At 34.4% G+C, this 13,925-nt stretch overlaps 2 protein-coding genes across 2 annotated transcripts; one reads left to right on the top strand and one right to left on the bottom strand.

The window, feature by feature from the left end:
- Positions 1 to 1,677: 1,677 nt before the first annotated feature.
- Positions 1,678 to 3,412, bottom strand: LOC104218325 (uncharacterized). Its single transcript, XM_009768786.2, has one exon. It carries the CDS (start codon positions 3,153 to 3,155, stop codon positions 1,890 to 1,892), a length of 1,266 nt encoding a protein of 421 aa, XP_009767088.1. The 5' UTR covers positions 3,156 to 3,412; the 3' UTR covers positions 1,678 to 1,889.
- A 2,673-nt stretch (positions 3,413 to 6,085) lies between these two features.
- On the top strand, positions 6,086 to 6,475 carry LOC138881185 (protein FAR1-RELATED SEQUENCE 4-like). The gene has a single exon (XM_070161392.1). The coding sequence runs from the start codon at positions 6,086 to 6,088 to the stop codon at positions 6,473 to 6,475; it is 390 nt and encodes a 129-aa protein (XP_070017493.1).
- The last annotated feature ends 7,450 nt before the right edge of the window (positions 6,476 to 13,925 follow it).

Raw genomic sequence — 13,925 nt, 5'->3', positions numbered from 1 at the left:
TTGTGTGTATATTTTTTATTTCGTCAGTGTAGAAAATTCAAGCTAGACACGTATAACAATCAAAAGGATTAATTGGTTTCTTGAAAAATTGTTAGGTGGATTTAATTTAAATGTAAAAGATGTTTGAAACTCTCAAATTTGTTTTTAGTTACCATAGAGAATAGAGATGAGAGAGCAATTGGGTGTTGTGTAGACAAAGGTGTTAACTTTTTTCCTGACAACACAGTTATATAGAAATGGATTCTCCAACAACATTTATTTCAGACTTGAAAGTACTCAGATATTTAAAGTGTTTAACATGGTCTTATCATCACTAAAATGGACTGTATAATGCCAGTTTCCACATGCTGCTACCTTCAATCATTCAAGCTTTTACAAACTCCATCTTATTTAATGAAACACACTTCTCTCAATACTCAAAAGGATCCTTCTCAATTCAACCAGAACAAAAGGATTTTTTTTGGATATCCCATATTTCTTCATTAATAACCACAAATAATTATCACTTTTACTTGATACGTTTTGACTTTTACGTCCCTTAAAAAATAATAAATGAAGTGCATAATTTACCATGATACACAAGTTAATTGATGCATATTTTATTGGATTTTAGAAAATGATTTGAAATGAGTAATAAATACTATGGGTATAACAGGAAAAAAATTTATCTTCTCTTAATATGTGATATGCGACAAATAAAAATGAAAATAAATTTTTAGTATACATATCAAGTAAAAATGAATGGAGTAAGTAGTAAAGCACGCTCACTGCTATTTAAAGATTTATTGATGAACTTAATAATTTCCCCTTTCATTCCCACAAAAGTAATATATGATATAATAGTTTCAAAAAGAAAAAAAATTAACTTTATACACCAATAGTATAATAATTTTTATACTACCATGTTAAAGAATATACAACTGCATACGATAAAAGAGAATTTATAGATGTAAAATATGGTAAATACCCTTTTAAGATGTAGTTTTGAAAAGTTTTCACGAGGAATTCAATATGTTTTTTCTATTACACAATGATTTACTAACAGATTATAACAAAACTTTGTTTTCAGGTTAAATGTTGTTTGCTTGTAAGCCACCAGACGTGTAGAACTTCTTTAAACAACAAGTCTATAAAATTAAAACCAAATAATTTAGAAGCTTGGGCTGTTGTTATTTTCCGTTATAATCACACTTAAAATATTTTGCACTGCTTTATAAAACAGTTGAAAAATAAAAATAAAAAAAATCAAGAAATTCACATCCATAGAAGCTCTTAAGGTGTAGTAGAAATCAGACTGTCGTGCAAAAAGCAGATTGATCAGCAAAGCTAGCCTGGCCTGGCCTGGCCTGGCAGTTCCTCAGTGTGTATTCAAAAACTTGTCGCCATTTCCCATACTTCGCTAATTAAAGTAAAAAATAAAAGCAATAATTGAAGTAGTAAGGAAAAAATGAATATCACTACTATTTTATTTCCAGTAAAGCATATGGAGAGAAAGATGCCAATGCATGTCACGTTACCTTCTTCCTTCTGCCCTGAAAAATGCTACAGCTCTTAAAAGCATCACTCACAGCCACATAAGGCGCGTGGCTTTCAAACACACTAGCAAACATCATGTCATCATTTAACAAGGGAAGAACTTTTTGAAAAGCTTAAAAAGTATCAGAGAGATTCCATAGCTTTCAGGTACAAGAAGATATATATTATCAAAGTACTACTCAGATTCAATGCCCACAAAAAGTTGAAATTTTCAAAAACATTAGCTGCTTTCACCATCAGAGTTAGCAAAAACAAAAAGGAAGAAAGAACATATTTACATAATTTTCTAAGCCTGTCGAATCAGAAAAATCAAGAAAATACCCATAACACTACCCTAAAAAATCTAACGGAACTCATTCCTTAATGCGATCTGTTCTGGACCTGATGTTATAGGAATTAGAACTTGTGCCTTCTTTCTTCTGTTGGGATGATGAGGATGAAGAAGAAAACAAAGGAAATCCAAATTTTGAAGACCCTCTTAAGGAACAAACTGGAACATTGAGAACAGGAGTAACACGGACATTAGCTGAATAAGATCTCTCCATTCCTCTGTGCTTATACCTAGGCCCACCATTAAAGGTGCTGGGACTGCTTGAGCTTCTCTCTAGGCTGTGGAATACAATCTTCCCCGACGAGTTCATGCGAGGACTATCAACAGAGACTCCTCTGGCATGGGTTGTAACAGCACTACTAGAGTCTGCGGCCGGTTGTCTGCGAACCGGGCTTCGGCCCACTCTCGCGGCTTCAGACGATGATACCCTATGCTTCACCAATCGTACCCTGCGAGGATTAGTCATTACATTTCGAGAGAAATTGCTTGGTTTATCCGAATCGAGGGAAAGCCTAGGAAGATCATCGTGGTCATGGCCTGAAGAGGAGGACGAAAGTGATAATCTAGAAGAAATTGAAACGGACTCGTTATCGGAGTCTTTTTGCAGCAACGGAAGGTTAAGAGACGAGTCTAAAGAAGCACTTAAGGATTTAGAGCTGCGATGAAAATAATTTTTCAAGGATTTATGAGCACTAGTACTGCTAGGTAATGAAGACGTTCTCTGTGTTTCTTGCTTAGCGTTGTTGTTTTGATGCTGCTGCTGTTTCTTCAACCCTAAAAGCTCCCTCCACCGCGTAGTACACCTCGGCGCCTTAGGAGAGAACAAGTACGGATCCGCATTCGAAATCAAAATCTCATTTCTCATTCTAAGCTGAGGTGTATCCGGCGATCTAACTCCGGCGGAAATAGTGGTGGTGGCCGGACGGACCATGGAGAGATGCAGCGGCACGAGCTTCCCATCGGAGAAGAGCTCGTCGGCTGGCAGCATAGTCACCGGATCTTCAAGTCGAAACTCGAAATCAGCTACCATATCTTTGGAAACTTCTGGATCTAATTCCTCTGCCTTATCTTTAACACTACTCTTCTTCTCAATATGTGGTGAAGAAGAAGTGTGCTTTGCTCCGGCAGCAACCTTGGAAGAGTCGCCGACAACGTCGTCCTGAAACTCCCTACTGAATGACATTCTTGGACTTAGCCAACCAAAGGACTGGTGGTATTTCGCAGCCGGAGAACAATCTAGAAACTTCTCCGGCGACATACCCATTTTGTTTACGCAAGCTGAAGCCATTTTTGGCGTACATGCAAGTTTTTTCTAGGGAGAGAGAGAAGAAACGTAACGTCTACAGAATATATCAAAAATTATACTCTACTACTACAAATGAAGACAAGAGAGAGAAAAGAGGGGGGGCGGTTATGGGCTATAGCTAGGGTTTGAAGGATGCCTTGTGAATAGTGCAAAAAGATTAGCTAAAAAAGCTTGGCATTATAGCAGCGCAGTGTATCCATTGTTTAGTGTAGCAGTAAGCAGCAGGAGACACTGCATGCCCCGGTGGCATTATATGAGAAGGGGGAGCACATAAATAAATAGAAAACATTAGTACAGTGGGTCCACTCTTTCCAACAAATGGGGAGTCGCCGCGTGGCGTTTGGTCAAAGATAAAATCCTAAGCCCGATGTGACTTCAAATTATTTTTTGTGCTAGGTTGGGGTCCAAACTGAAAAGCGGGAATAGTTTTTTGGGATCAATTCATGGCGGTCATAATATTCGTTTTTATCTTATCTTTGATTTAAATATATGTTTATAATTACCGTTGTAACAATTTAATAACTTAAAATATTTCATTTGCATCTGTTAAATAAAGAGGTAGGATGTTTCTCGGAAGCATCCACTGAGCTGCGTACTGGCCACTGCGCCTGCCTTGCTTTTAATTAACTTTTGATTAATAATTTACAGCTAACCAATTTTTGGTATTCTCCAAAAGTCATGAGTTTATTTTCTTACGAGAAAGTTAGTTGTTGTTATGTTAAGTGAGATGCCTTGAAGACCTTCAACTTGACTGCATCATTTGGATAAATAGTGTAGCAAATCTAGATAGTCTGTTCAAAGTGCTTACTACTTGGTTTTCTTCATCTCTACCTCGTTTACTTAAAATCACATTGGATGTTTTTTGAACCTTAGTTAACTAATTTAATTTAACTACTTTTTTTCTTCTTATAAAAGTGATTCGACATTGGTTGCCCATCATCCCCTATTATTTTATGTTACATATATGTTTTATTAGAAACATACTCTCTCTCCGTTCACTTTTACTTATTCACATTTGACTTTACACGCTTCTTAATAAATAATAAATAAAGTGTATAATTTATCATAATACTCATATTTATTGGTATATAGCCTTAATCAATTTGAAAAATAATTTGAAATGAGTAATTAATTCTAAGGTCAAAATAGAAAAAATAAATTATTTATCTCTTGATATGCGAAAGTGGACAAGTAAAGTAAGAATCTATTTTTAGAATAGTGGACAAGTAAAAATAAACGGAGGTAGTAATAACAAAAAAAGAAATATGAATACTGTTTTCATAAAATACATTCAATGCTTCAATAATTCCTAACTTCTGAACTAACAACTACTTATCGCTCGGTATACTTAGAATGGATTATTGCAATTCCATTTATGTCAGGTGAAATGTTCATTCAGAGGTCTTTGAAATGAATACCCAATTGTTCTCCTGCAACGAATCTCGTATAGACAGCTGTGATTTACTTACACTTGGACCGTAAATATATTAGGAGTGCTGCTATTCGGCCAAACTCATGGCCAACAATGACCACACTCGTGAAATACCAGCAAAGCCTTTATTTTCACATTTGACTTAATGGCCATTTTTCCCTCCAAAATATTTTCCTCTAAAATTAGTTAATAAATTTTGATTATCCCAAAACATTGGTCCCATAAATCATCATTCTCTCATGCATGGAAAGATAAAAAGTCTTCCTATATACGGATGGCAGCCTTTGTATATACGCTGATTACGTTATTTTTTTAAATACAATTACGTATTTTTTTAAATGCAATTTATACGGATGGGAAGATCAAAAGTCTATTATGTATACATAATATTGTTTTTTCTTTCATTTATACATTATTCTTTGTCATACCATATACTTATGTTAAGAGAGCTTTCATTAAACACACAATTCACCACCATTCCCTTAACCTAAACATGAATGCTAACCTAGAAACTAGTTTGGAGCCATTAAACCCGAATAACAGCCTAGAAACTAGGTCGGAGCAACTAAGGAATGCATTACACATATCATTGGGGTTGAATTCGGACGACAGTTTGATGAATGAAGATGAATCGATCGACATTGATTCAGACGACAACTTCAATGATGGAGAAAATCATGTGGACGATGCTGATGATGATGATGATGACGACGACGACCATTATTTAGAGGAAGAGGGAGAAGTTGGAGAGGATAGGGAAATGACTAATGAGTTCAATGAAGAAGATCTCATAATTGGTCCAGTTACTGGGATGCAGTTCAGTAGTAAGGATGTTATGTTTGATTTTTACAAAGAACATGCAAGATTATCGGGTTTTTGCATTGTCAAAAGAACATCAAACAAAAAAGGTGGTGATATTGCTAGGTATGTGCAATATGGTTGTGATAGGTCTAGGAAACCAAGGAATAAGCATGTTACCAAGAGGAGGAACTGTCGTGCTAGAATAAATGAAATTTTGGAGGAGAATGATTCATGGTGTGTTTCAAAGGTGGTTAAAAAACATATTCATCAATTGGAACCAGCATTGTCGCGATTGATGGCTGGACACAGATCACTTAGTAAGTCTCTTTAGAGAACTCTTGCAGCCAAAGATATTGTTGGCTTAAGACCCTAAAAAAATATAAGAGTCGCTGAAGTACTTGCTGGTGGCCCCAAAAATCTGGTTGTACACCAAAGGACTGTAGAAATTATATTTTGAAGAGTAGAAAGATTCAGCTGCAAGAAGGGGATGCACAATCATTACTCAAGTTCTTTAGTGACATGCAACAAAAAAAATAGGGAATTTTACTACTCCGTAGATGTGGATAGTTTTGGTCGACTTTGTAATGTCGTATGGGTTCATTCACACTCTAAGGTTGCATATGAGGAGTTCCATGATGTAATATGCCTTTATACCACATACCTTGTGAATCGATACAATATGTCATTTGCTTCATTTGTTGGTGTCAATCAGCATAGACAATCAATACTTTTGGGATGTGCTCTTATGTCTAGTGAGGATATAACAAGTTACAAAATGGTGCTATCTACATGGCTTGGGGCTCTAAACAATGTTCATCCATTAACTATCATGACTGACCAATGTGATAGTATTAAGGCTGCCATCAATGCATTGATGCCAAATACGGTACATAGATGTTGCATATGGCACATATTCGCAAAGTTGCCTACAAAGTTAAGCGAAGTTCTTGAAGGTAAGATTGCAAAGGCAGAATTTAAGGCTTTAGTCCTTGATAGCGTTAACGTTGTTGAGTTTGAGAGACGATGGACTGATTATATTGAAAAATATAACTTAGATGGAAGGGATTGATTTTATAAGCTTTATTTGGAGAAGGAAAAATAGGTTCCTGTATACCTAAATGACCATTTTTGGGCTGGGATGTTGTCCACACAAAGAAGTGAAGGAATGCATGCTTTCTTTGACGGATTCATCACCTGCCAAAACACTTTGAAGCTATTTGTTCAGCAATATGAGTTAGCCATAAGAGCTAAGTTCGAGAAAGAATTGGAAGCTGAATATAGGTCAAGGTGCTTTGAACCAAAATGTTTATCTGAATTTGCATGGGAGGAAAAAATTCAAACATGTTATACTCGTGAAGTGTTTGAATTTTTTCAAGTATAGTTAAGAAAACTGTACCATTATGAAATCAGCACCCCTGAAGACCATCAAGCAACAACTGGAGTGGAGAATTACATTATCGCAAATTATTCGTTCAGGAGTTTTAACACTAGAGATCCATTTGTATTCACGGTTGAATATACACCTATTGGCGAATATCTAAGTTGCAGTTGCAATGGTTTGAAACAAGAGGTATTCTATGATGCCATATACTTAAGGTGTTGTCTCATAAGAGGATTAAAAACGTTAATGAGAGGTATATATTGAGAAGGTAGAGAAAAGATATTGTTCGTCCGCACTTGAAACATTTCTTTCTTGAAGGTTACCCACGTATGACTTCTGAATACATGATGTACAGGGAACTATTAAAGCATTTTGAACGGGTTTGTGATATTACATTGGACACTAAAGTGATAAGGCTATTAAGTATCATTTGAACAGATTGGAGCATGACCTTTTGAATTGGGATGATGATCAAATGATAGTTCCAAATTGGGAATTGGAAGATACACATGATGGTGAGGGTGAGAGTGAAGGAAGAAATGTAATAGATCCTAGATACGTAGCTTCTCGTGGACGTCCAAGGTTGAATAGATATAAAGGGCGAATTGATTCATACTTTAGAAGTTCACAAACGGGTGGTGGAAGTGGAGTTAGAGGTAATAGGAAGGGTAGAGGTGGTGGTAGAGGTATTGGCAGAGGTGGTGGTAGAAGTGGTGGTAGAGGCCGTGGTAGAGGTGGTGGCTAGCGGAAGGAATTAAGGTAAAGTATAACAAATTATTATTATATTTTTTTCCAAAAAATACATTGCTTATTAGTGTTATTTACTCTATACACCAAGATGATGCAACGGTACCACCACATAGTAGCTTGCCTGATCTAAACGATGAAGCAAACTGGGAGATAGAACACTTGACCGTTTAGTTTGAGATGATTTAAGTTTGAATCTTATTTAATTTGATTTGAGATTGATTTTTTTTGAATTTTTTGACTTTGTTTTGTAATAATTTAAACGTGTGGTATTATAATTGTCATTGTTAAATATTTCTTCATTTTATTGTTACTTCATTTTAGTTTAGGACTAGACTAACAAAATGTAATTAGTTGCAACTAGTACAGAAGTGAAAAACTTCATAACATTATAATCAGTTCAAACTAAGAACTAAAAAACTCACATCTAGTTACTAAAACCCTACCCTTCATCCCTACTTTCAACATTCAACTTAAAACCCTACCTTCAACACCTATCTTGGTATCCCTACCTTCAACCCTTACATTGCACGTTCCCCTCAACATTCAACTGCAACCAATTTTTAACCCTAACTTCACCAAATACTCCAAGAGTTCATTGTAAAATCAGTGTAACCGTTCCTCTTTCAATACAAAATCTACCCATTTAACTTCCCTATGTAGCATTTACTAGATCTTACAATACTTAACCTATAACTTTCCTATGAAGCATTTACTATTATATTATATTATTATTATTATTATTATTATTATTATTATTATTATTATTATTATTATTTTCTTCTGTATTTTTGCTCTTTATTCTAGGGGTGTGCATTCGATTTATCGATTCAATTTGACCCTTATCGATTATCAATTTATACATATGCTTATCATTATCGTTTCAATAAGGTTTCGATTTTTTCGATTTCGATTTATCGATATTTGGGGCTTATCGATTCAGTTATCGATTACACCAATAAGAAAATTTGATGTTCCTTAAGTATAGAATAACTTAAGATAATCATAGTAACAACTGTTCCTTCTACAGACAGTAACATAGACTTTTTTTGCTCTCTCTTTTACGTTTTTTCCTTTGCTTGACTGTTCATTTAACCAGAAAAGTGTCAGCACATTAAAAACAAACAGAACAAGTTACAAATGCTTTTACAACAATCAGAAGTCACCAACCTGCTACCAACTGATAACAAACAATCTCAAATAAAATGGACATGCTGTCAAACCCTTTAGTGACAGGCTAAAGCCACAGAATCAAACAATCTCAAATATTTTTAATACACCGGCAATTAGAATGTTAAGCACAAAACTGTTCTTATGAAAATTATGCTGGATGAACATTGAACACAATAGAGATTAGAGTGTGCAATTGGACCTGCAGCTCTTCTTCTTGCACAGAGCAATTTTAAGACACCAAGCTTTAAACCTGAAAGAAATTAAGAAAAATATTAATAACTTTGTAATACATCACATTCTTTTATAAGTATATTATTTAAAATGAAGAACTTACATAGCAGCTAACAAACTCTAGCGAACATCGTCGATGGAAGCCTCTTTGTCAAGATTAGTAAAATCTAATAAGAATATACATTAACAAGTCAAGCAATTAATATATTATTTAACTATCTTAAGCAATATAATAAAATTAATTAAAATATACATACCTTCCTCGAGTGTCTCAAGAAAATCTAAATCTTCCTCAACATTTATAGGAATCGATTCACTTCGAAGCTAATCTTGAAGGCACACTAGAGTTTCGACCAATTTAGGAGTTAATGAACTCCTAAATTGGTCAAGAATACGCCCTCCGGTACTAAATGCACTTTCAGATGCCACACTTGAAATAGGAATAGCAAGCACATCTCGAGCCATCATGCCAAGAATAGGAAATCTAGGTTAGTTCACCTTCCACCAAGCCAAGATATCAAAGTCCGGTCTTTCATTTTCAGGATCTTCTGCAAGATACTTTTCCAATTCTGTTTTAGAATCTACACCTCCACTTGCAGCTTTATGTTTCCTTATTTCATCTAAGAGTGCACCTAAACCAGTTGAAGTTTCCATTGTGCTGAATGAAGAGCTTGGCAAAGAGGTAAAAACTTTACCACTAGTATCTTTTGAAACCGACTTAGAGACATACTCACTAAACAATGAACTCATATAAGTATGAATCTCTTTTCAATAATTGTCCTTCATCATCTCCAAACATCTTATTAAGTACAAAAATAACAGTAGTAAACTTGTAGCGAGGATCCAAAACACAAGCAATGAAAATTATTTTGTTCATTTTTTTTGGTTCACCCCAATACTTCTCAAATTTTTTCCACATACTTAATGTCATCTCACTCAAAAATTTATCTTCAGTTGTTATTAATCGATTTAAGTAAATAACAACTTGACCAATTTTAATAAAATGGGCATTCGATGTTACATAAAGTGACCCAGACACCTTCAAAGTGAGATTATAAAATATTTCAAGAAATTGTGCAATTCTCTTTACCTCATCCCAATCAGTTCTTGTAAGAATACCTACAGGCTTTCCATATGAATTCACATCAAACATAAGATAACGTGACAAGCCGATATCACGATAGACAGGTTGGGAATTAATGATTGGCTCTATCTATAAAGATTTTGGATTTGTTCATAATGATCAAATTATATCTTGCCTTGTTTCCACCTTTCCAGTCATTCTCGATACAATTTTTAAATATTGGATTTTCCGTTATTTAAATCGATCAGAATATTCTTTAATTGCATGCTCATAATCAATAGCCCTGCTCAACATCAAGTAGGTGGAATTCCACCTTGTAGGAACATCTAAGAATAAAGACTTCTTGACAATATTTTCACTTTTAAAACATTCCTGAAACTTCCTCAACCTAGCAGGAGACTGTCTAATGTATCTGACTTCACATCTAACACGAGCAATAGAAATACCTGACTCTTTTAAACCATCTTTCACAATAAGATTTACAATATGTGCCATGCATCTCATGTGAAAGTGTTGACCATTCATGGAATTGGTTCCCCAATCATCTAATTTGTCAGACAACTTCTCCACAGTCACATCATTTGCACTAACATTGTCAACTGTGACAGTGAAAATCTTTTGCAAACTCCACTCACGCAAATAATCAATAATACACCTTGCCATATCTTCACCTTTATGACTAGTAATCAGAGAAAAGTTAATAATTCTTTTATGCATAATCCATTCACTAACAATCCAATGGGCTGTGATGCACATATAGTTAAATTTTTGAATAGATTCCATGTATCAGTGGTAAGACTTACTCTTTGACTTGTACCTTTAAGAAACTTCATTAATTTATTTATTTTCACATTAAAAAGAGGAAAACAATCCTGTGTAACAATAGTACGTGAAGGAATATGAAAACAAGGTTGTGCTACTTTCATAAAGTTTCTAAAGCCTTCCTTCTCAACAAAACTAAATGGAAGTTCATCAACAATCACCATACGACACAAAGCCATCCTACACTCTTCTTGATCAAATTTCCATGGAATAAGACCACCTTTATTACCCCCTGGTAATGTTTGAAATTATAATAGTTTTTGACCTTTTCAACTTTATAAGGATTCTTTGGACATTTATCGATATGACTATTCATTTGTGTCGTACTTTTGCCTTTTGTCTCAAAATATTCTTGTCCACAAAATATACATTCATATTTATTATTTCCTTGAGCATCAACTTTTTCTTCAAAAAAATCCCATGCCCGAGATCGTTTTTCCTTTATTTTGTAACTGTCGAGTGAGTCGTTGCAGCCGTAGACTCGGAACCTCTACTTTCATCAGCCACTTTATCAATATTATCATTTTCAGCCATGTGAAGTGAATGAAGAATGTAACTTACAGTCTTAAACGAGTTGAATGAACCAAAGCAAGACAAAGTCAGCACTCCTCGCTCTTGAATCTACATATCAAAATAAAATACAAACCTTGTTTTACATTGTTGCCTTAAGTAGGTTTTGTGTTTTCAATTCAATTACTTGTTGAGAATCGTTGTTAATGTGTACACTTATATAAAATTAAGCATTTGTTCAAGCATCACGTTCATAGCTTCTATAAAATTTAGTAATTTACCCTTATCAAACAGAAAAAAAATTACTGAGAGAACCCATTTGGAGATAGAGAATTACCAGATCTATGGGAAAAACCGAGATAGGAGGAATTTTGAGGGAAGAAAATTTGAGGCTTCAGCTCTAAAGGGGCAGAAGCAGAATAGTTCTGCCAAAAACGTTGAGGCTTGAGCAGAGCTTGACTCTTGAGGAACTTCAGATTCTGAACTGAAGCAGAAGCTGCTCGCCGGCGCCTGAACTGAACGGGTAAAGTCGTGACTCGTGAAGAGGAAATAATAGGGTCGGGGAAAATCTTGAGGAACTTCAGAAGGCAGAAGCGGTGCCTGAACTGAACAGGTGAAGTCGTGAAGAGGAAATAATAGGGTAGGGAAATTAGGAAATAATAAGGGTAGAGGAAAATAGAAATAATAAGTTAGGGTAAAGGAAAGGTTATATAGAATAAGCGTATAGTTGTATTATTAGTATATCTTATTGGTTTATCGATAAACCGATAACCGAAGTGGACAAAATCAAATTCAAAATCGATAACTCGATAAGAAAATTTTCGAAATCGAAATCGAAACCGATAATCGATAAACCGATAATAAATAATTGATTTGATTTATCGATAAACCGATTCGAATGCATACCCCTACTTTATTCCCCTTTCAATATTTTTGTATATTGAAAGGGTAGATATAAAGGAAACTGCCACCATACGGTAGAATTAACAAAAAATAAAGCATTAACTAAATATTCCATTAAAATAAATTATTATGGTAAAGAAGACCAATATGACGATTGTAATTTCATAACATTAACACATCAACATACATGAAAATAAAATATAGTAAAGGGATAGAAAACATGATACAAATCCTAATCAATTTCAACTGGATTATTATCAGAAGTTCCTTCTCCCTTCAATTCAACATTGAAGTTAACATATAGTTGTGCAACATCAACCAACGTAAATTTGACGATGAAACCTCACTTGACATAGTTATCCAAAAGAAAAAATTTCCAGCCTGCCTTGAACCTTCTTCTATCACCAACGCTCATATTTACATAGTAATATCGACCGATTATATCATAGCCGTTTATATTAAGGTCATACGTATCGGCCTATAGCAACCATATAAGTCCATTCACTAATATGGTTGTAGTCATATAACCTATGCTAATTATATCGTTGTGATTCATAGTAATATCGATCGTTTATATCATAGCCGTTTATATTAAGGTCATACGTATCGGCCTATAACAACCATATAAGTCCATTCACTAATATGGTTGTAGTCATATAACCTTAGCTAATTATATCGTTGTGATTCATAGTAATATCGATCGTTTATATAATAGCCGTTTATACTAAGGTCATACGTATCGGCCTATAACAACCATATAAGTCCATTTACTAGTATGGTCGTAGTCATATGACCTATGATAATTACATCGTTGCGATTCACAATAATTGACCATCTATATAATTTTATTCATTAAGGTTATACGTATCGGCTCATATCAAACATATAAGTCCATTCACTAATATGATTGTAGTCATATAACCTAAGCTAATTATATCGTTGTGATTCATAGAAATATCGACCACTTGTATAATAGTCATTTATATTAAGTTCATACGTATCAGCCTATAGCAACCATATAAGTCCATTTACTAATATGGTTGTAGTCATATGACCTATGATAATTACATCATTGCGATTTACAATAATTGACCATCTATATAATTTCATTCATTAAGGTCGTACGTATCGGCCTATAGCAACCATATAAGTCCATTCACTAATATGATTGTAGTCATATAACCTAAGCTAATTATGTCATTGTGATTCATAGTAATATCGACCGCTTGTATAATAGCCATTTATATTAAGGTCATACGTATCGGCCTATAGCAACCATATAAGTCCATTCACTAATATGGTTGTAGTCCTATGACCTATGATAATTACATCGTTGCGATTCACAATAATTGACCGTCTATATAATTTCATTCACTAAGGTCATACGTATCATCCCATAGCAACCATATAAGTCCATTCACTAATATGACTGTAGTCATATAACCTAAACTAATTATATTGTTGTGATTCATAGTAATATCGATCGCTTGTATAATAGCCGTTTATATAATTTAATTCATTAAGGTCATATGTATCGGCCTATAGCAACCATATAAGTCCATTGACTAATATGGTTTTAGTCATATAACCTATGCTAATTATATCGTTCTGATTCATAGTATTATCGACCACTTATATAATAGTCATTTATATTAAGGTCATACGTAT

This window comes from Nicotiana sylvestris, chromosome 11 (assembly GCF_000393655.2).
Source record: "Nicotiana sylvestris chromosome 11, ASM39365v2, whole genome shotgun sequence".
Lineage (NCBI taxonomy): Eukaryota > Viridiplantae > Streptophyta > Magnoliopsida > Solanales > Solanaceae > Nicotiana > Nicotiana sylvestris.
Note: the sequence above shows the minus strand (reverse complement) of the source record. Positions and strands in the feature narration are given on the sequence as shown.

Excerpts from the sequence above, each read along its gene's own strand:
- LOC104218325 (XM_009768786.2), bottom strand. The coding sequence starts at position 3,155 with ATGGCTTCAGCTTGCGTAAACAAAATGGGTATGTCGCCGGAGAAGTTT.
- LOC138881185 (XM_070161392.1), top strand. The coding sequence starts at position 6,086 with ATGTCATTTGCTTCATTTGTTGGTGTCAATCAGCATAGACAATCAATA.